Source organism: Pleurodeles waltl, chromosome 8, assembly GCF_031143425.1.
Source record: "Pleurodeles waltl isolate 20211129_DDA chromosome 8, aPleWal1.hap1.20221129, whole genome shotgun sequence".
Lineage (NCBI taxonomy): Eukaryota > Metazoa > Chordata > Amphibia > Caudata > Salamandridae > Pleurodeles > Pleurodeles waltl.
Window position 1 is genome coordinate 1,351,243,846 of NC_090447.1, and position 23,111 is coordinate 1,351,266,956.

At 44.6% G+C, this 23,111-nt stretch overlaps 1 protein-coding gene across 2 annotated transcripts in view; it reads right to left on the bottom strand.

Moving 5' to 3' along the window:
• Nucleotides 1-5,803: 5,803 nt before the first annotated feature.
• DYNC2H1 (dynein cytoplasmic 2 heavy chain 1) overlaps nt 5,804-23,111 on the bottom strand; it is a 1,541,159-nt gene continuing 1,523,851 nt past the window's right edge. For both annotated transcript variants that reach the window (XM_069202358.1, XM_069202357.1), the window contains one exon: nt 5,804-8,367. In XM_069202358.1, coding sequence (XP_069058459.1) covers nt 8,209-8,367 — 159 coding nt within the window. In that variant the 3' untranslated portion in view covers nt 5,804-8,208. The remainder of the gene's footprint in view (nt 8,368-23,111) is intronic.

Below are 23,111 nucleotides of genomic sequence, written 5' to 3' on the forward strand. Positions count from 1 at the left end.
TCAATGCTTTTGGAGCCATGGCCCAGCAGTCCGAGCTTGACTTCGAGTTGTGGTTGCGCTCGAGACAACAAAGGCATGCCTAATGGGGATCCATCACCGACATGTGGGAATGGCAGGTGCCGGATGGCTTAAATCCCATCTCCCTCTAAGTCATCCTTTGCACAGATGAAAACACTTGACAAAAGATCGAAAAAAGCCTGTCAAAAAAGACAGTGGGGTACCTCTATTCCGGATCTGCACGTCACCGGCATGGAGGGAAATGAACTGACATATGTCCGCCTGGGTGGTGCCTTTATAGCACAACCCAATGACGCTGATGCCATGCGGATACGAACAACACCACCCGACAGCGTGCGCAGGGGTATTGCTCAGCAAAATTTCCAGATTCCGAGCCGATACCTGGAAATTTTAGAGGTAATGATTCTGCTGCTAGATAGAGCGTCTATTAGATAATGAGTTACCAAAGGTAAGTCATTTGTTTATTAGAAAGTCAGGTAGCTTGTTCTTCTGATGGAAACTTCGAACCTCAGATTCCTCATAAGACTTCCCAAAGGTGTGGGGTCTGAGGGGTGGACTCAGATTAGGAAACTTTGCAGGACTGATTGGGCAAAATGGAGCTGCTGTTGGACCTGGCTGTCTTGGTATTAATGTTTCATAAACATGTACATTGACTCGCACGTCACAGTCTGGCTGATGTCAATAACCAAAAACCCTCCTTGTGGGTGTAATCCCAGCCTTGGTGGAATGAAGAGGATCAAATATTTTATCATTGTAACAACAAGTTCTACAGGCTGTATACAATGGAAAAAAGCCTGGAAAAAATAGGCAAAAAATAGCAAAAACCAGTGAATCGCAACACAAATCCGAGTCTTCTGAGAAAGCGACAACAACCAAACCCAATGCCCATCCACTTAGAAGATCGATGGCTACCCGACATCCACCTCCAACAACTGATCAGAAAGCAGAGGATCTTTAATGTGTTATCTGTGGTTTAGCCAGAACAAGTGCCAAAGAGATTGACGAAAGAACAAATTACAGGGTATCTGAGTCTCAAAGGGCAAACATATTTTTATCTGCAGCTAGTTTCTTCCAAGATAAAGTTTTCAGCCGAGTAGCTGATCTAAACAGCAAACTGAATGTATTTGCAGCAGATTTATATGCCCACCTGAACTGCATGTTTGCATACATTCAAAAACATTAATGTACAATGAGCTCCCAGCAGCAACGTAATCGCCAGCCTTCAGTTAAGTTTGCACTCTTTGAAAAGGCAAAGGAAGTTTTAAAGCCACTGTTGAGTGCTGGCTACGGGTTCACATTCAGTGAGATCACAGAAATAATGATCAACATTGATGAAACTGTACTGATCCATAATAATTAAAGTAATATTTTTCTGGCGAGAATGTACGACAGAATGTGTTTTTGTCAGTCTAACAAAAAGAATTCAACACTTCTGGTGTTCTCAGCTGATTTGATTCTTGAAGTTCTTGCTGCCAAAATAAGATCACAGGATACAGTAAAATCAGCAGGAACCATTTTAAGAAACGTCTTGAAAGATTTTGATTGTGGACTTAATGACAAATTTTGTGATGCCCCATAGCTCGGGAAACCATGGGAGTCAACAGGAATGCCTGATGTTGTCTTAACAGTTCTTATATCATTGTTTCATATCAGCAAAGCAAAACTCTAACAAACTAAAGTTCTTGAGTTCGGAACAAAAGCTGACAACATTGATGATGGCTTTGACGATATAAACGAAGAAGTGGAAGACAAATGTACTGTCTTTTCCAAAGCATGTTATATGAATTACATTACAGCAACAACAACAAAAAAACTTCACAACACATGATGACTGCCCACACAGTCTATGACAAGTGCACAAGTAGACATCTAAGCACTTCAATGGATAGGCTTGATGTATCAACAAGTTATGATGACATAGCACGGAACAGGAACTTGTTAGCAGCTCATGCTGTAAAATCTTGTGAATCTGACAGCACACCACTTCCAAGTCACTTTACCAAGAAAGGATTTAAAATTGCTGCTCTAGATAATTTTGATATTGAAGATAGCTCTTCTTTGTCTGCAACATCCAGCACACATGATACTGCCATGGTGCTTTTTCAAGACTGTGCCAATGAAGTAGCTGCTGGAAAACAAGCGTGTCAACATTAGGCATAAACAAACAAACAAACCTGCAAACTTATAACCCAACTGCTTTGCCAACATGTGAAAAATTACTACAAGTCATTAACACGTCCCAGTCTACCAGAAAGTTTCAAAATGGCTGAGGTCATGGATCTTCTTCTACCTGATGCTGTGGTCTGCAAAGCTCATTTAACTGAATTTATCATTTCACTTATTCGCTGCAGACTGAAAGACGACGATAAGCCAGTTCCTCTGTGGGCTAAAATTCATGCTCTGATCTCCCAGAATACCATCCCGCTGAAGAAGGTTGGGTTTTTACCATTAATATAATCTCCAGTCACAAACTAAGCAACAGTATACACAGCTCTAAAAAATATCCAAAATGTGTGTGCTCAGCTTGAAGACCAGCCTATCCTGCCAATTTTCTGCAATTAAGGTGTTGTCTGTATTGTAGCTGACATTTGTATAAGCAGTCCTGTAGAATTTGATTATCTTTATACAATGATGGGCATTTCCAAATGACAAAAGTTGCATTTCGATGTGTAAGAAGTTATCTCAGTGGATGTGGCATAGACAATCCACTCTTTGTGGTTAAAATCTTTGGAAGCAAAACTGTCCAGTCAGTATTGAGCGGGACTCATTATGTTCGTTCGTTCGTTACAAGGTATGCTCATCATATCTTAGGCTATAGAAATATTGCATTGGAATGCTTTCTGGAACAAGAATGACAAATTAGATTTTGCATATCTTACCTCAAAAGTGAACAAGGCACAGGGTGCCCTTCATTCAAAAGACAATGCAAAACCATGCAACGTTCAATACACTCAAAATAAGAAAACATGAAAAATGTAGAGTTTGTCAAAGAATGTGAAGAAAAATCTGAACTTTGCAAGTACTGGGGAAATGTTTCACACATGATAGCTCTAGTGAAAAACTTGGTACATGCTGATCGGAAAGGTGAATGGGAGATGCACAATAAGACTGTGGAGTCTCTGATGACTGTGTGTAGGAAGTTGGCTCTGTATATACTATATCAAAGTGAGAGATAGTGTGCACAGAGTCCATTATTTTCCCTTAGAGGTTGATAGTGGCAAAATTGGATACTAATGCTCTATTTTGTGGTAGTGTGGTAGAGCAGTAGGCTTATCAGAGGGTAGTGTTAAGTATTTGTTGTACACACACACAGGCAATAAATGAGAACAGACACTCAAAAACTTAACTCCAGGCCAATAGGTTTTTATATAGAAAAATATTATTTTCTTTATTTTAGGACCACAAGATTCAGAATTCAAGTATGTACATACATTGTATGGTACTTGCCATAGGTAAATATGGAACTTTGAAGTAAAACAGTAATGTACACAGTTTTGCCAAAAATGGCAATAAGCTATTTTAAAAGTGGACACTGTACCAAAAATCAACAGTTCCTTGGGGAGGTAAGTACAAGTTAGTTTATCAGGTAAGTAAAGCACTTACAAGTTCAGTCTCTGGGGCATAGGCAGCCCACGGTTGGGGGTTCAAGTCAATCCCAAGCACCTAGCACCAGCAACACAGGGCCGGTCAGGTGCAGAAGTCAAAGTAGGGCCCAAATTACACAGGTGCCTATGGAGACCAGGGGTGCTCCGGTTCCAGTCTGCTAGCTGGATGCATCGCTGTTGCAGGTTCTTTGAGTCTGGAGACAGGCCGGTAGGGCTGGGGCCAAGTCAGTTGTTGTCTCTGTCGTCTCTGCGGGGCTTTCAGGTCAGCAGTCCTTCTTCTTGTTTCAGGTCATCAGGAATCTAATTCCCTGGGTTCAGGGTCACCCCTAAATACTAAATTTAGGGGTGTGTTAGGGCTGGAGGGCAGTAGCCAATGGCTACTGTCCTTGAGGTTGGCTACACCCTCCTTGTGCCTCTTCCCTTGGGGGAGAGGGGCACATCCATATTCCAATTGGGTAAATCCTCCAAAACAAGATGGAGGATTTTCCAAGGTGAGGGTCACTTCAGCTCTGGTCACCCTAGGGGTGGACCTGGCTGAGGGGGTAACTCTTCCTTGTTTTTCTCATTATCTTCCCGGACTTGCCACCAAAAGTGTGGGCTGTGTCCAGGGGGCGGGCATCTCCACTAGCTGGAGTGCCCTGGGGCATTGTAACACGAAGCCTGAGCCTTTGAAGCTCACTGCTAGGTGTTACAGTTCCTGCAGGGAGGAGGTGTGAAGCACCTCCACCCAGTGCATGCTTTGTTTCTGGCCTCAGAGAACACAAAGACTTTCACCCCAAGGGGTCAGAAACTCATCTTTCAGAGCTGGCACAGACCAGTCAGTCCATTACTGAAGGATTGGATAAAATACAAGGGGCATCTCTAGGATGCCCTCTGTATGCATTTGTTTAATAAATCCAGCACTGGAATCAGTGTGGGTTTATAATCTGAGAAGTTTGATACCAAAGTATTCAGTGTAGCCATTATGGAGCTGTGGAGTTCGTTTCGACAAACTCCCAGACCATATACTTAATATGGCCACACTGTACTTACAATGTCTAAGAATGGACTTAGACACTGTAGGGGCATATTGCTCATGCAGCTATGCCCTCACCCGTGGTATAGTGCACCCTACCATAGGGCTTTAAGGCCTGCCAGAGGAGTGACTTACCTATGCCACAGGCAGTATTTTGTGTGCATAGCATCCTGAGGGGGATGCCATGTTGACTTTGCCTTTTTCTCCCCACCAACACACACAATCTGCTATGACAGTGTGCATGTGTTAGGTGAGGAGTCCCTTTGGGTGGCACAACACATGCTGCAGCCCTTAGGGTCATTCCTTGGTCACAGGGCCCTTGGTACCACTGGTACCTTTTACAAGGGGCTTATAGGTGAACAATGGTACATTTCTAAGTGTAAGAACATTGGTGCTGAGGCCTGGTTAGCAGGATCTAAGCACACTTCTCAGTCAAGTCAGCATCAATATCAGGCAAAAAGTGGGGGTGGGGGGGTAACTGCAACAAGGAGCCATTTTCCTACACTGTATTTTGTGAATTTGATTGCATAAACTACCTGGGATATGAGTCCTGGTATTTGGAAAAAGTGATGAAGCTAGAGGTGCAAAAACCATACCTCTACAGAAAATTCATCCAAAGACATTCTGTGGTGGAAGACAGAGAGGGAAGGTTCAATGCTGTGGCTCCGGATACGAAACTGGAAAAGACAATCCAGAGATCACAGAAAAGCTCCAAAGGAATTCTTGATCAGGCACATAGAAGTGAATATGTTGCTCAAATGGCAGCTAGGTGACCTTTGGTTCCTTTCTTTTTGCAATATTTTCATTACCATCACAAAACTGTTTCTCACCACGAACTTGTTAGCATAAACATGTTGACAGCCTTCTTCATTTTATGTAGCAGCAAAGAAACCCCTTGACATGACTGAGCCTGTGCGACTACACAACTTTGTGACCAAATAATATGTGGATAACGATATAAAGACATGTCTACTAGATGTCCTGGAACATGGATCAAAACTATATGATGAACATAAGCAGGAGAGATTTGTACTGAAAGAAAAAAAGCTGTTTGACATAATCACTAAAGCTAAACTTTCACACTTTAATTGCCATAGTAAGAGTTTCATCCAACTAGCCCCTACAAAAAAGGTTACAAAAAACTACTTTCACAAACACAGAGAGCTGGATGTAGCAAAAGAAAGGGGTGAATTTATTAAGGACATTCTGTTGCATGATCCTCTTTCAACAAATGGATTATTTGATGCAGACGCTGCAACCAAACCAGTGAAGCACAAACTCGTACGAGAGCTCAAGAAAATCTTTCCCCTGGAGAATTTCAATTATGAAAAGCTGTGCTTTTTTAAAACTGTTGTTGTGGAGTATATGTCACACTTGCAAATGGTCAAGATTTCATCCATGCAACACTTCAGAGAGGTCGTTCAGACTGTTCTAAAGATATCAAAGTCAGTGTGCACTTTGCAAGAACTGCACATTGTCTTTGACAGTTATCTTGAACTACCTGTCAAAGAATGTGAGAGAACCAACTGACCTTGCCTGCATCAAAAATTCAACACACATACATGTGAAACTTGATAAATTCTGGTTATCAACATCGAATAAGATGAACTTGGAGATGTTAATTTGCCAAAACATTGCAGATGCTTCAGTGAACACTAAAATTGTATTGTCAAATGACACAGATGTTATTATTGTGCTAATTAGATTTGTTGTAATGTTCATAAGTCAAATAGTGTCAGAGTTATTGATATTTTATGGAAAAGGCAAGAAAAGACATTGAATCCTACTTCATATTTTGTACAAGAAACTTGACCCAGAGATGCCCAGTGTCCTTATCAAGGCACATATTCTTACGGGTGATGAAACTGAGCACAATTGGAAAAAAAATGGAGCTTTAGCTGCTGAACCTGTGAAGTTTCTAAAAGGATTTGCTGAGACAGAAGAATGTGACTTTAAAGGTGTAGAAAAATGCCTTTGTACTTGTGTAGAAAATGAGTTGTGACTGTCACACATTTGATGATTTTTGCAACAGTAAGTTCAAGAGATCAGTCCAGCTGAGACAGAAGAAGAATGCGACTTTGAAGATGTAGAATAATACCTGTGTATGTGTGGCAATTGACATTAAAATAGCAAAACCAATAAAAGCAAATATTGGTGTCTTAAAGTGGCATGCATGCTTAACAATGTAAGTAAAGTAAGAAAAAATTAACGAAGAAAATATTTAACAAAAACTTATGAAATTAAAGGAAAAATATGCAGTGCTGATATTGAAGTAGACTACTTTTAGGATTGATTTCCACACGTGCAAGAGCGAAACATCCTCATTCACAGTGAAGACAGCCAAGAGCTGAAGTGAGCTGATCCAGTGCCCCATGCTACTGGATGTCGTCGGGGGAGGCAAACATTAAATGGCACTTGTACAGACCAATGGACGAAAAGGGTTGACTGAATGCTCCTCTATATATTTATCTATTATTATAACAACTTTTCCTAGAAACTTGAGGTGGCAAGAAAGCTAACACTGTCTCTAGGCCAGATCTTAAAAAATGAGGCTGGAAAAACTGTTATCGCAGATCTAGGCCAGTTCTAATATTCTTGCTTTAGCATCTGGCCCTTCCAGAGAGATAAAGGGAAATTACACAACGTATAAGAGGATAATACGGAGGGGAGTGAATGTTTGATTATCTTTAGAGTAGCTTGGCTTTTTAAGGTCTTTGCAAAAAAAAAAATGTGGAGACTGATATACTTAACAATCAAGCAGAGTCAAGCCACTTAGGGTAGCAATATGCGTAATAATATATGCCCTTTAGAAATCAGTAAATAGTATAACCAAAATTTATGACAGGGTTATTTCTTGCTTAAAAAAATTATAGTCACATGCCACATTATGAACCTGTAGTGGTTGCAAGACGTGGATGTTGCTGTCCAAGAAGGCAAACTAGAAGTACCCTTTGCAAATCAATACCAACTGGCTATATATGCTGGAGAAAAACCTAAAAACGAATAATGCCTTTCTCCCCCCAAGTTTCTAATAGCCAGGCAGTCTCATCTTAAGCAATCAACAAAAGTTCTTGTTAGAGTGCTAATTCAGTGACATAAGGGGGGTGGATGCATGGGAAAGGAGATGATAGACAGAAGCGACTAGCGAAACATCACGGCAGCCAGTGGCAGGAGCAATGTTACTTTCATAGTAGTACAAGAGTTTCATTAAATAAAATAATAGGTTCTGGATAATCACATTTTTAATATGTTATCAAATATAAGTAACGTCAGACACTAGCTCTAGAAAAATATAGTTGATGAAAAAATAAATAGAATGTTAAACCCATTTTTGCCTTTTTGGAATTTGGGTCGGTGTTGTCTCTAGAAGTTACATGAAAATATTCACAAGAGAAAATGATTTTGTGCTTTATGAACAATCTTTCAAAAACATGTTCAGAACAATGGATTTTAGGTGTAAAATCAGAAGCAGTTTAGTATAAATGCACTTTTTACAGATAAGTCATAGGTAACAATAAATACTTAAGATGCTGAAGAATCTCTTAGAAATATAACAATTTAAGATTCTGGCTACTGGTTTTTCAAAAATAAAGCTGCGCCACATTGAATCCACTGGTCCTGGTGGCCTCCACAGGGAACATCAATGTTTGTCACCACACTGTCTCTCTCCACACTTGTGTATACTGGTAATGATATGCACTCCTCTGGGGAATAGGGACCGTTAGCATTCTGTCGGAAAACAAACAGTTTCTTATATGAGTAAGTATGGTATATATAGCACCACAACCAATAAAGTGAAAATTTAATTACTCAGTTTTAACACGCTTTAAACAATATTCACTGATTTTTTATTAGAAAAAAATGTTACTTGGCAACAATATTTCAGGTGGGCTCTACAAGCTTCATTTAGATCTTGGCAGACGGATTACTCTGTCAAAAACAGGGCAACTGCAACATCCATCAAACTTGTGGTTTCTTCTTTTTATTTGGAGTTGTGGGAACCACCATGTTTCTGACGGTAGAGCCTACACTGGCTCGGATGGTGGAATCCATAGACCGACAGCCCATCAGACATTGGTGGGTACCTCAGAACATTAGTTCTAATTGGAGAGGACCTTCTGACCTATTACTCACCTATTCGGGACCACAAGGGAAAGTCTGGCATTCCTGAACAGGAAACCAAATAAATAACTCCCATGACTTGGGAGAAATCCCCCAGCAAGTTAGGGGCATTTTCTTTTTAATAACAAACTACTCAATTTTGTTGAGTGGGTGCATTATACTTGGCACCTGCTCAACAAAGTTTTAGTGCCTTCAGCAGAACTGCCACACAGTGGCTGTGCTGAAGGCACAGCGATCTTTGCCTACCTGGTGAAGGTCTGTAAGTATGACAGTCAGTATTCTACGAGGCCAGCAGAGCACATACCTCCGCTGTCCTGGCAGACCTGCATAAACTCTAAATCTGGGACTATGGGGGTCATTCTAACCGCGGGAGCACCGCCAACAGGCTGGCGGTGCTCCCAAGGGCATTCTGACCGCGGCGGTATGGCCGCAGTCGGAAATGGAAAACCGGCGGTCTCCCGCCGGTTTTCCGCTGCCCTGAGGAATCCTCCATGGGGATTCCGACCCCCTCACCGCCATCCTGTTCCTGGCGGTTTTGACCGCCAGGAACAGGATGGCGGTGAGGGGTGTTGTGGTGCCTCTGGGGGCCCCTGCAGTGCCCATGCCAATGGCATGGGCACTGCAGGGGCCCCCATAAGAGGGCCCCTAAAAGATTTTCAGTGTCTGCCATGCAGACACTGAAAATCGCGACGGGTGCTACTGCACCCGTCGCACACTTCCCACTCCGCCGGCTCCATTCGGAGCCGGCTTCCTCGTGGGAAGGGGTTTCCCGCTGGGCTGGCGGGCGGCCTTCTGGCGGTCGCCCGCCAGCCCAGCGGGAAACACAGAATAACCGCGGCGGTCTTCTGACCGCGTAGCGGTATTCTGTTGGGGGAACTTTGGCGGGCGGCCTCCGCCGCCCGCCAAGGTTAGAATCACCCCCTATATCTTCTAGGAGATTGAGCACCTTATTAATATCCTCTAGTACTAGGCTGGTTCTGGAAAGCTCTTTCCCCAGCACCGCCCAGTAGCACATGTCTCAAACTGCATCTTCATCCCTTCCGTATTCAATAACATTCACCTATACATGGCACCAGTTCTACCTATACTTTCTGCACCTCATTGAGGTATGTGGAGAGTAGGCAGTGCTGATTAACCAAGAGCTATCTAACAGAGCCATGGGAAAATATCCAACACTGCATGCCTGAACCACAAAAATGTGTTCGAAAAGGTCTGTAATGAAGACCAGTGGCTGCCAGGCAATTATCAGCCACGAGAAAGCCCCTGATAAATGCAATATAAGTTGCCATGCGTCCTGAGAAGAGTGCACGGGCCAGCCAGAGGATTTTTCTTGGTTAAGACATAACAGATCTTTATACACAAGGTGACCCCACGTGAAATTGTATGTTTAGTGACTGCTTTGCCTTTCTTGTCTCCAACTAAGCCTACAAAGAGCTGACTATTCACTTTAACTTGCCTTGAGCAGTCAATGTAGAAAGATAAAGCACACTTGGAGTCCACTCTCAGGTAAACCTCCTCTTCCTTGGAGAGATGTGGGCGAAATATGGAAAAGTGGTGGACTTGCCCATGAGGAAAGCAGACAACATGTTCGGAGAGAAGCAAAGGCAGGTGCGAACTACTAGCTTCTCTGAATAGCATAAAGTGAATGATAACCAGGCCCAAACGTCTACAATTTTCAGAGCCTGGGGGTCAGAGTTGCTGCACTAGTAATATCGACTCCAAAGCTCAAAATAAATTCAAATCCCACTGTGGAAAAATAAATGGTGTGAAAGGGAACACATATATTTAATCTTTAAGAAAGGATCCCACAATGGATGATGTAAACAAAGAGGGATAATCAGGGAGAAACAAGAAAGCAGACAAGGCAGCCCGAGATCATTCCATAGTTGGGACTGTCAAGTCCTACTGGGCAAGAGAATAGAAAATGCAAAGAATTAGGAGAGAGAAAACACAAGGATTTAAAACTCTGAGAGGTGCACTAAGGAATGAAAAAGATTATCAACAACCCATACAGATGCTGTAGTTTGGGCAAACAATATGATGTCTGCCACTTCTATTTCTACACAGAAGGTCTCCAGTTGGCAGGATTAAGTCTCCAAGTATACAGCCAAAGTATCAAATGACTGTGATGGAGGAGCCAACCATCTCACTTTGACAGTAGGTCAACCCTGTATAGCAGGAGAATATTGGGCTGAATGCTGAATTTCAATAGATAAGCATATCAGCTCCTCCTCAACCAATACGGTGGGGGCCATATGGACATATTTGAGTGTGTTCCAAATGGCATCAGAGGCGGTCTATGTGATTCTATCAGTTCATTGCTTCCCCATCAAATCGACTTTCTTTGGAAGGTGGAATAGGTTCATTATTTGTTGTGCAGAATGGCACGTGGACCCTTTAAAAGCACATCTATCTGACATACTTTGACTTATGCTTTCGTTGGCCCAGCAAGACTGTTTAGGGAGCACTGTAAAGGGATCTTAGTAGCATTGGCTTTACCTCTCAGACCAACCATCTCAGTTCAAATCCATAATTGTGATTAATTTACTAAAAGGTATGGCCAGTTTTTTTTTATCATTCTATAAACACTGATTATGGCTCAGTGGGATAGAAATGTAGTTGTAACTTTTTTGATTGGGACTCCGTTTGAGCAACTCCACGGCTGTCAACTGCATCTTGTTATTCTCTTTCTTGTTGCCATTACGTCAGCTAGACATACCAATGAGTGGATCGTTTTTTACATGCTTCATTCCAGAAAAACTAGTTCTTCACTCGTGGACTTCTTTTTTTTATTGTCCCCTTTTTATCTGGGACAGACTATCACACTGTCTACTTTTCAACCCCCTCCCCATCCAACTAAGAAGGAAGAGAGATAGCATCAATTCTATCCCAGATGAGCTGTCAGATTTTACATCAACCGTACAAAGAAATTCAGAGTGGATGAGCAGCTCTTTGTAGGCTCTACTGGTACCAAAAAAGGCAAAGCTATCAAAAAGATGCAGTGGAGAAGCAACAACAAATGGAAGATCTATAAGCAAATTCTAGGAGGATGCAAGCGTCCTAGTTTCTAACATCTATTGAGTGGCGATTTTGGCGTCCCTTCACACCTTTGCCAAGCATTACTGTCTGGACTCAAAGGTGTGGCAAAATGGTTGTTTTACACATTCTGCAATTTGGGACTTCTTTATATGACCACTCCTTCAGACTCATCACCGAAGGAGGTGCTGCTCTGCAATATATTCACAGGTGAGGAATCCGCAGGTAGAAGTTCCCATCAGAAGAAAAAGGTAGTAGACAAGAAAGGGGGTGAGTAGTGTGGTAGAAAGAGGTGCACTTCCCACACGTTGAGCAAGTATAGTCAGTAGTAATTCATGTCGAAAATCGTGCAAACATGGGGTGGGTTATGGTGCTATGTGGTAAGATGCTCCACTACCTAAGAGCATACATTTTTTCTTCTTACTCTCTTCACCACAGGAACAAGACTTACCATCTGTCTAACTTTGTGACAGATATCAGGACACGGCTGAGTGGTGGGCACACTCTATGAGGTGGCTCTTGCTAATTTATACAGGTTAATCTGGTTAGATTGCCTTATTTCCAACCACTTTGGTCAGATTTGCACGGGCACGTCAACACCTGTCCTTCACTTGATTATGGACGCATGCCTTATTAAGTGAATTCACACGTACAACCACTTTGCTATCATCCTCTATTTTGATTTATTGGACTGGGCAACTACATCTCTATGTATATTTTGCAGCCTTGAAAAAGTAATCTGTTGTGATGAAACACATGTTGGCTGTGTATATGGAACTATGCTCAACTGACTACTTGGCTGTATTTATGGATTAATGCTCAACAGATCTCTTTTGATGCCCTTGGTTACTAATTAAAGGAATCCACTACAACCAACTCAACTGGAGGACATCTTTATTATGAGCTTTGTTTTGAGTGCTGCAGCTTCTGTGCAGGAGAAAAAGGTACTTGGCTTCAGTAATGATCTTTCTGGTGGACACTATCTACCGGCAGATTCCTCATGACCGCACCAACCTCCCTGTTCTGAAGAATAGCCATACAGGTCTCACCATATTAAGGTTCAAGGTACACTTTCAGCACTATTTCAATTGATGTCATTCACGTCTCAGCCTCATAAGGCACAAAACAAAGTGGACAGGAACTGATGTAAATGCACCAGAGTGGCCTCTTTTTGGATTCAGTGACGTTACCAGGATGATGTTTTCTGGAGGCAAGATAAAGCCAGTGCCCCTACTGGCACAGAGGAACTATATAAAACAGTTACAAATTTAGTCCCTCCCCTGTGGGGACATTCACATTTGAGGAATCTGCAGGTATAAGTATCAATCAGAAGTATCTAAATCATCTCCAGAATCATATGCAGAATACCTGCAACTCTCTGAGGAGGGAAAGCCTTAATATGGGTCATGGTCAACACCATGAAGATCAGAGTCTGTGTGGTGGGGTTTCATGGCATTGGTAGAAAAGAAAAGTCATTCGGAAAGGTCATAGTGTCCTGAATTTGTTCTGTAGCAAGTGCAGTAGCCCCGACACTAACCAGCTAGTTATCCAGTTACATAAATATATGAACTCAAAACATTCTGAATGAAATCACTACCACAGCCAATATTTTGGTGGTAGAAAGGTGATCTAATAGTATTTGGACTGCACTGACAATTTGAGGTAACTCCTGTGAAGAGGAGGAACAGCAGATGGGATTTGACATCCTAGAGATCCAAAGACGCTAATCATTGCCCTACACTGAGGGCTGTTGGACCAGGCACTCTCTGCAGGGTCACTCCAGATTTTTGCCTTCCTTTGTTGAACCCATTTATGATGACTTTTAGACCTCTGTGCACTTTACGCCTGCGTATCCGAGTTAAAGTTCTTGTGCTTTCGCTTGAAAATATGGTAGAATTGGCCTACACCTAATTGGTACATTTAATTTACTTTTAGGTTTAGAGTAAATGGTACTATATGTACCCTATTTCTGTATATTAAATGCTACTAATGGGGGTGCAGAACTCATAGTGCTACCCACCAAAATAGCATTGGAAAGGCCTGACACTGCAGCCTGTAGTGCAGTTTTAAACTGTCATTTTCACCTGGTAAAATACACCTTTTGCCAGGTCTAAACCTTCCTTTTTAATAATTATAAGACACAAAGGAACCTGACACCAGGTCTGCCTTTGCCTTCCTGGACAGTTTTAAGACAGACAAACCCAGGGGATGGACAGAAACCGACCAGATCCAGTCTGGGAGTAGACCAGAGATTTTCCCCAAAGGCTGTTATCAGGGATAAATGTGGAGCTTTAGAACCTCTCATCAGAGCACTATTAGATCCCTGGTAGATTCAGAACGACTGCCCTGCTGTTTGAAGACTGGACCTGCTTGTCTTGAAACCAGGTTTCCCAAGATGCGACTCCAGGGGTCAGCTGAGTTACAGGGACACATCAAGGTTCTAGAGTCCTCTCTGCAACTGCGCAGCTGACCAGAATCAACTGGACATGCCTGAGCCCTTCTGTTGGCCTCTGCTGGAGTGTATCCTAATCCCCAAGAGGTGCCCCTCCATGGCCTGGGTTGGTATCAGTGAATACGCTTCCTGATTCAAAGTTACAGGTCCTGAGCTCCAGGTAAAGATCCAGAGGTTTTTGGGTTCTTTGTGACCGCAAACTGACTCCTCACGATGACCTGCTCTTCGTGTCCATTCCGAAAATCAACTGCCAAGTTGAAGTTCCAGCGATGACCAGCTTATCGAGCCAAACACCGGCCGTCCGCAACACCTGACCTGCTACTCGCGGCTACAACAGTTTCCTTGCATTGATCCTTAAAGCAAAGCCCTGCTGCAGCTCCCTACATGGGCTTGGACTCGGGGAAGGTAAAGCTCTAGACCGGGATGAACCTGGTTCCTGCATGCAACCCGCGCTCCATCACAACAGGCCTGGAATTGTGACTTTGCCTTGGTCCAACGCAACCAGATAACTGCAATTGGCGCAATGCACTTTTTGGCGCTATTTTCACTATAAAATTTACAAATTCATCATTTTCATTTGGTGTAATTTTATTTCTTAAAATTAACTCTTTTTTAAAAATGATTTGGATTTTTTCCGATGTGTTTTCATTTTATTGCTGTTTAAGTCCTGAATAAATAGTTTGCACATAACCTCTTTTTTAAGCCTGGCTGTTTTCTTGCTAAGCTACCAGAGGGTCAAGCAGAGGTTTATTAAGTGACTTTTGTGCTTCACCCCTGACAAGGACTGTGTTTATTATTTAAGTGTGGTCTCACCCTTCTCAACTAATAACCCAATTTCTTACATGTGCCATCAGCATTTTGAGCATGTGCTGTCACATGATGAGGTTTAGGAGCTGTTGCTTCCAGAACAGCCCGAGATCTCTAACCATTCAGCTGCTTCAAGTGCTAAGTAACCTATCTGCCATGTGCCTATATGCCATTTAAAAGTGCAATCTGACTTTCTACATGATGCTTACTTATTTTACCATCATTTTTCAGGTTGTTTACCATTCTCTGTGAGACAGATCTTGGTATGGTATCTGCGTAGTGGCCTTATTATGCAAGTAATTGAATGTGCTGTCTTAACTGCATACAGATTCCCTTCCTCTCCATGCCCTGGCAGCTCTTCTATGTAGCTAGAGAGCTTCAAGGAGCACTTGTCCACACACCCTTTCAACTCTTGTGCCCCATTTTGTCAGCTCCATTTCCGTTCATTAAAATCACCTTCAGCATCTCTATATCACAGATGCATATCTTGGATAGATTATTAGAACTAATATTTTAGGATCTACTACCTTACTATAAATAAAGGATGTTTAACAAAATAAACTTGCACTTTCAAAATAATCATTGGAAAACATATTATTGGAAAACATAACAATTATCTGAAAACATAACTATATCCTCAAAACAAACTGCACAAAAGGGCCATTAAACAGAAACCCACAAAGCTCATTATAAAAAATTGGGCAGTATGAAAAAAGTTACTTACGTTTGGTAATGCCTTATCTACAGGGAGTGCAGAATTATTAGGCAAATTAGTATTTTGACCACATCATCCTCTTTATGCATGTTGTCTTACTCCAAGCTGTATAGGCTCGAAAGCCTACTACCAATTAAGCATATTAGGTGATGTGCATCTCTGTAATGAGAAGGGGTGTGGTCTAATGACATCAACACCCTATATCAGGTGTGCATAATTATTAGGCAACTTCCTTTCCTTTGGCAAAATGGGTCAAAAGAAGGACTTGACAGGCTCAGAAAAGTAAAAAATAGTGAGATATCTTGCAGAGGGATGCAGCACTCTTAAAATTGCAAAGCTTCTGAAGCGTGATCATCGAACAATCAAGCGTTTCATTCAAAATAGTCAACAGGGTCGCAAGAAGCGTGTGGAAAAACCAAGGCGCAAAATAACTGCCCATGAACTGAGAAAAGTCAAGCGTGCAGCTGCCACGATGCCACTTGCCACCAGTTTGGCCATATTTCAGAGCTGCAACATCACTGGAGTGCCCAAAAGCACAAGGTGTGCAATACTCAGAGACATGGCCAAGGTAAGAAAGGCTGAAAGACGACCACCACTGAACAAGACACACAAGCTGAAACGTCAAGACTGGGCCAAGAAATATCTCAAGACTGATTTTTCTAAGGTTTTATGGACTGATGAAATGAGAGTGAGTCTTGATGGGCCAGATGGATGGGCCAGTGGCTGGATTGGTAAAGGGCAGAGAGCTCCAGTCCGACTCAGACGCCAGCAAGGTGGAGGTGGAGTACTGGTTTGGGCTGGTATCATCAAAGATGAGCTTGTGGGGCCTTTTCGGGTTGAGGATGGAGTCAAGCTCAACTCCCAGTCCTACTGCCAGTTCCTGGAAGACACCTTCTTCAAGCAGTGGTACAGGAAGAAGTCTGCATCCTTCAAGAAAAACATGGTTTTCATGCAGGACAATGCTCCATCACACGCGTCCAAGTACTCCACAGCGTGGCTGGCAAGAAAGGGTATAAAAGAAGGAAATCTAATGACATGGCCTCCTTGTTCACCTGATCTGAACCCCATTGAGAACCTGTGGTCCATCATCAAATGTGAGATTTACAAGGAGGGAAAACAGTACACCTCTCTGAACAGTGTCTGGGAGGCTGTGGTTGCTGCTGCACGCAATGTTGATGGTGAACAGATCAAAACACTGACAGAATCCATGGATGGCAGGCTTTTGAGTGTCCTTGCAAAGAAAGGTGGCTATATTGGTCACTGATTTGTTTTTGAATGTCAGAAATGTATATTTGTGAATGTTGAGATGTTATATTGGTTTCACTGGTAATAATAAATAATTGAAATGGGTATATATTTTTTTTTGTTAAGTTGCCTAATAATTATGCACAGTAATAGTCACCTGCACACACAGATATCCCCCTAACATAGCTAAAACTACAAACAAACTAAAAACTACTTCCAAAAATATTCAGCTTTGATATTAATGAGTTTTTTGGGTTCATTGAGAACATGGTTGTTGTTCAATAATAAAATTAATCCTCAAAAATACAACTTGCCTAATAATTCTGCACTCCCTGTAGTACAGACATATTCGAGTTGCAAATTCCTTACCTTAGAATGTCCCTCAGACGTCAGTCTGGTTCCAAAGATTCTTCACGAGAAGTACCCCTGTGTGCCATCAAGTGGCACTGGTCGGATTTGCGTCCGTCGTCGGTATTGTGTGTGCCCGACATGACATTGTGGGTCCTACATAGACTCCACCCCGGTGCGCTAATTTTGCTTTCTTTTCACAACTTTCAACGCCAGAAGTTCAGAGCCATGAAGAACACTGACCCTGGTGCATCAAACCTAGGGTCAGGGAAGGATGGGTGGGTCGGTATGGAATCTGCAACTAGAATATGTCTCTACCACATAAGGTGTTACCAAATGTAAGTTACTTGTTCATCTGATAAAGACTTCTAGTTGCAGATTCCTTACCTTAGATTAGATACCTAAACAATTCCATCCCCGTAGGTGGGTCTGCGAACTAAGATCATACTAGGAAGTCCTGCATGACTGAACGGGGAAAGTACCTGTCCCTTCAGACCTGACTGTCCAGGCAGTAGTGTTTGATGAACATATGAAGAATGCCCATATTGCAGTTTGACAGATGTTCATGACTGAAACTCTGCGTACTAACGAACAAGTTACTTACCTTCGGTAACAAGGTATCTGGTAGAGACTCTATCTAGCTGCAGATTCCTTACCTTAGAATTCCCTGGCATCAGCTCCGAATCAAGAATTTGTTCTGGGCAGTACCCTGTGCGTGCCGTCTGGCGTCGTCGTTCGCATCCGCGTGCGTCGACCAGCTCCGCGTGCATCGTCAGCGTCATTGGAGCCGTCTATGACATCACGGTTGTCTATATAGACGCCGTCTCGGCGCACGTACGTCAGTTCTTTTCCCACAACTTTCCACGCCAGAAGCGCAGAGTCACGGAAGAACCAACAGTTATGGATTTTACCTCTTTATTTGACTGTTTGAAGTAAAAATTCTTACATGCCTTTAAGAAAGGCAAAAATGCCAAAATCATATATATAAAAATATATATATATAGCTATCTGTATAAAAAAATATCCGCAGAGCGGGGAGGCTTGGGTGGGTGTAAGGAATCTGCAGCTAGATAAAGTCTCTACCAGATACCTCGTTACCGAAGGTAAGTAACTTGTTCATCTGATAGAGACTTCTAGCTGCAGCTTCCTTACCTTAGAATAGATACCTAAGCTATAACCCATGGTGGTGGGTCTGAAGGAGATTTTTATATCAGGAAGTCCTGCAAGACAGAACGGGCAAAATGCCCCTCTCTCCTCACCTGGCTGTCCAGGCAGTAGTGCTTCGCAAAGAGTGTGTAAAGAAGCCCATGTTGCGGCCTGACATATGTCCACCACAGGTACACCACGTGCTAAGGCAGTGGTAGCAGCCTTCCCCCTAGTAAAATGAGCTCTCAAGCCCTCAGGAGGCTGCTTATTTGCCAAAGCGTAGCAAATCTTCATACAGAGAACGACCCAGCGCGAAATGGATCGTTTCTGTACTGCCCGCCCCTTCTTTGCACCAACGTACCCCACAAAGAGTTGGTTGTCCACCAAGAACTCTTTAGTGCGGTCAAGATAGAACAATAACGCTCTTTTTGGGTCCAGCCGATGGTGATGCTCCTCTTCCTTAGAGGGATGCGGTGGTGCAAAGAAGGTGGGCAAGGTGATACTTTGACCCAGATGGAACGGGGTCACCACCTTGGGGAGGAAAGAGACACGAGTTCTGAGAACCACTTTTTCAGGAAAGATTGTGAGATACGGCGGTTTTGATGACAAAGCCTGTAGCTCACTCACTCTTCTGGCAGATGTAATTGCCACCAAAAAGGCTGTCTTAATAGTGAGCAGCCGAAGAGGACACTTATGTAAGGGCTCGAAGGGAGCACACATAAGGAAGGTAAGATCCAGATTAAGGTCCCACTGGGGCATAACGAAAGGCACAGGGGGGAACAATGCACAAGCCCTTTCAAAAATCTCTGTACTATAGGTGATTTAAACAAAGATGGTTGATCGGGCAACTGAAGAAAGGCCGATAAGGCTGCAAGATAGCCCTTGAGAGTCCCTAAGGAGGAACCCTGCTGGGCGAGAGACAATACAAACAAAAGGATATTAGACAGAGATGAAGAAAGAGGATCAATAGACCTCTCTGTAACAAAACGTTTCCAACGGCAGGCGTAGATCGACTTAGTAGAGGGACATCTGGCTGCCAGAATGACATCACACACCTCGGGAGGGAGGTCATAAACCATCAACTGTCGCCGCTCAATCTCCACGCATGGAGGCGCAGAGTTGACAGGTTCGGGTGGAGAACCTTCCCCTGCTGCTGCGACAGAAGATCCTCCCGAAGAGGAAGCCTGATTGGAGGACCGATGCTCATTTTGAGAAGCTCTGGATACCAAACTCTCCATGCCCAATCCGGAGCCACTAGAATTACCTGGGCCCGGTCCTTCTTGATTATCTTGAGAACTCGGGCAGAAGTGGTATAGGCGGAAAGGGTACAGGAGGCCTAGCAATAGCCCCCTTGGAAACTCCATCGCGCAAAACTGCTGACATTGCGTGTCCTCTACGGAGGCGAACAGACCTAACCAAGGCTCTCCCCACTGCTAAAAGAGTCCTTGCGCCACCTCTGGATGGAGACACCATTCGTGATCCTCTAAGCATTTTTGTCTGAGCTCGTCCGCCCTGGCGTTCAGAAAACCTGCCAGGTGTTGAACCACCAGGGTCATGCCCTGATGTTCCAGACATGTCCAGAGACGTAAAGCCTCTTGACAAAGGGTCCACGACCCCACACCGCCCTGCTTGTTGCAGGCCCACATTACAGTAGTGTTGTCCGTGAACACCTGCACCACCTTCCCTTTCACAACGGGAAGAAATGCTTTTAATGCTAGTCGGATCACCCAAAGCTCCAGCAAGTTGATGTGGAGCCCAGATTCCGCCAGAGACCAGTGACCTCTGATCTCCAACTCTCCCAGATGGCCGCCACATCCCAGAAGTGACGCATCTGTTACTACTGTGAGATCTGGTTGGGGAAGGGAGGGGAGTCTGCCTTTGACCCAATCGCAGTTCACTAACCACCACTGCAGATCCTTTGCCGTCCCCTCTGAGATCTGAACCACGTCGGTAAGATTCCCCTGATGCTGTGCCCATTGGAACTTCAAGTCCCACTGCAGAGCCCTCATGCGCCATCTGGCATGCTTGACCAATGGGATGCAGGAAGCCATGAGTCCCAACAGCCTCAGAGTCTGTCTCACCGAAATCCAGGATAGAGGCCGAAACATCGGTATCATAACCTGAATATCCTGGACCCGCTGTTCGGGAGGATAAGCCTGATACTGCACTGTGTCCAGAACAGCTCTGATGCAAGTGAGCTTCTGAGAGGGAGTCAGGTGTGACTTCGGCACATTTATAGTGAACCCCAGCGAATGCAGGAGGTCCCCCGTAGTCTGGAGGTGAGTGACGAGAGCCTGGGGCGTAGAAGCCTTCAGCAGCCAATCGTCTAGGTAGGGGAAGACTGAAATCCCTGACCTGCGCAGATGAGCTGCCACCACCACAATCACCTTTGTGAACACCCGAGGGGCACTGGTGAGACCGAAAGGAAGCACGGTAAACTGAAAGTTTTCATGGCCCACCTTGAACCGCAGGTAACGCCTGTGGGCTGGCAAGATAGGAATGTGGAAATACGCATCCTGTAAATCCAATGCTACCATCCAGTCTCCTTGGTCTAGGGCAGACAAAACCTGAGCAAGAGTGAGCATCTTGAATTTCTCCTTCTAGAGGAAAAGATTGAGGTCCCTTAAATCCAAGATAGGGCGAAGGCCTTTGTTAGTCCTGCCACTTTCTGATTCCCAAAAAGAACAACCACTGCCTACTTCTGATATCGGGACTCTTTCTATGGCTCCCTTGGCCAAGAGAGCCGTAACTTCTTCGAGGAGCAAAACCAGAAGGTCCTCCATCAGCCATTCCTTTGTTGGAGGGATAGAGGGAGGGAAAGACTGGAAGGGAAGGGAGTAGCCCTTCTGTATGATCTGCAGGACCCACTTATCCGTTGTGATGGAAAGCCAGTGAGGGAGATGAAAATGAATCCTCCCTCCAACTGGATGGACATGATCCTGCAGAACCACACTAGGAGGGCTTGGGCACAGTGGAGGAGGGTTGTGTGGTGGCCGACCTCTGGCCAGAGCCTCTGGGTCTGATGGTACCACGACCACGTCCTCTTCCGGGTTGTTGGGAAGCCTGAGGATGGTGGCTAAACTGTGGCTGGCGTGGTACCACGCCCCTTCCGAAGCCTCGAAAGGGACGAAAGACAGACTGCTGTCGTGCTGGCGCTGAAAGACCCAAGGATCTGGCCGTAGCTCGAGAATCCTTGAACCTCTCAAGCACGAAGTCTGCCTTTTTGCCAAATCAAAGGGCTTGTCCATCAAGCTGGACTCGACATCCCCTGAGAAACCAGTTGAACGCAGCGAGGCGTGGCGACGTAGGGCCACTGACGAGGAAATCGCTCTGCCCAGCGAGTCGGTCGTGTCCAAACCACATCTGATCGTAAACTTGGCTGCATCTCCCCCATCCTTGACAGCCTGGGTGAGAGTGTCCCGTACGCCCTCCGGGACCTGGGGCAGCACTTGTGCCACCGTATCCCATAAAGTATGGGAATAACGGCCCAATAGGCAAGAGGTGTTTACGGACCTCAATGCCAGACTGGTGAAAGAAAACATCTTCTTCCCAAGCTGGTCCAGTGTCTTGGATTCCCTATCTGGGGGAGGGGAAGGGAAGGCACCACGGGAAGTAGAGGCTTGGACAACCCAGCTCTCAGGAGTGGGGTGTTGAGTGAGGAAAGTAGGGTAGCTCAGAGCAGGTCTATGGCGGCGGCCCACCGTCCTATTCACAGGAGCCCTTGTGCTGGGTTTGGATCATATGCCCAGAAGGACGTCTGTTAGAGCCTCATTGAAGAGCAACATTGGCTCTGATGTTGTCACCCCCAGCTGAAGCACTTCTGTCAGGATATTCGTCCTGACTGGCACCGTAGGCAAATCTAGGTCCAGGACCTCAGCTTCCCTTCGCACCACCATACCAAATGAAGCACCCTCCTCCGTAGCAACATTAGGAGGAGAGAGCATATCAGTATCTGGAGATGTGTTCAGTCCACTGGCCTCCCCTAGATCCTCATACCAGTCCTGTTGCAAACCACATTCTAAAGGGTCCTCAGACCCCTCCCATTCCTCTCCTGCGTCTGGCTGATCTAAATAATGCTCAGACAATGATCTGGGCCGAACCGGCTCCGTCGAAGTCAGAGTCGTACGACGTCGCTCCGGCTCTGGATCATCCGGAATAAGGATGGGGTTACCACCGGTGGGACCGGTGGCGGAATCGTCGACGTCTGAACCGGCGCCGAAGGAGGTCGACTGTGTGAGACCGGCGTCGGTCCGGATCTGATATCGGATCCTGGGGTCCCCAACGGCGCCGAGGCCGAAGCCGCCGGCACCGAATCCGAAGGGGCCCCTGCTGACCCGGCGGGGCCCAAAGAACCCTCCACAGGTGCAGCCCGCTCAAAAACGAGACTCATAGCCTCGTAAAATTATTTTATCTGAGCGGGGGTCGATCCGGTCCCCGGAAAGGGGGGAAGACGCGGAGTCGGCCCTGGCGATGGTTCCGCAGAACCACGCTCGGATCGTCAACGTTCCACAGGTGCCTCGTCGCCCGACTGGCGTGGCGAAGACGAAGTCCGCTTGGACTTCTTCTTCTTCTTGTGCCTCTTACCTTCAGATGACCTTGAAT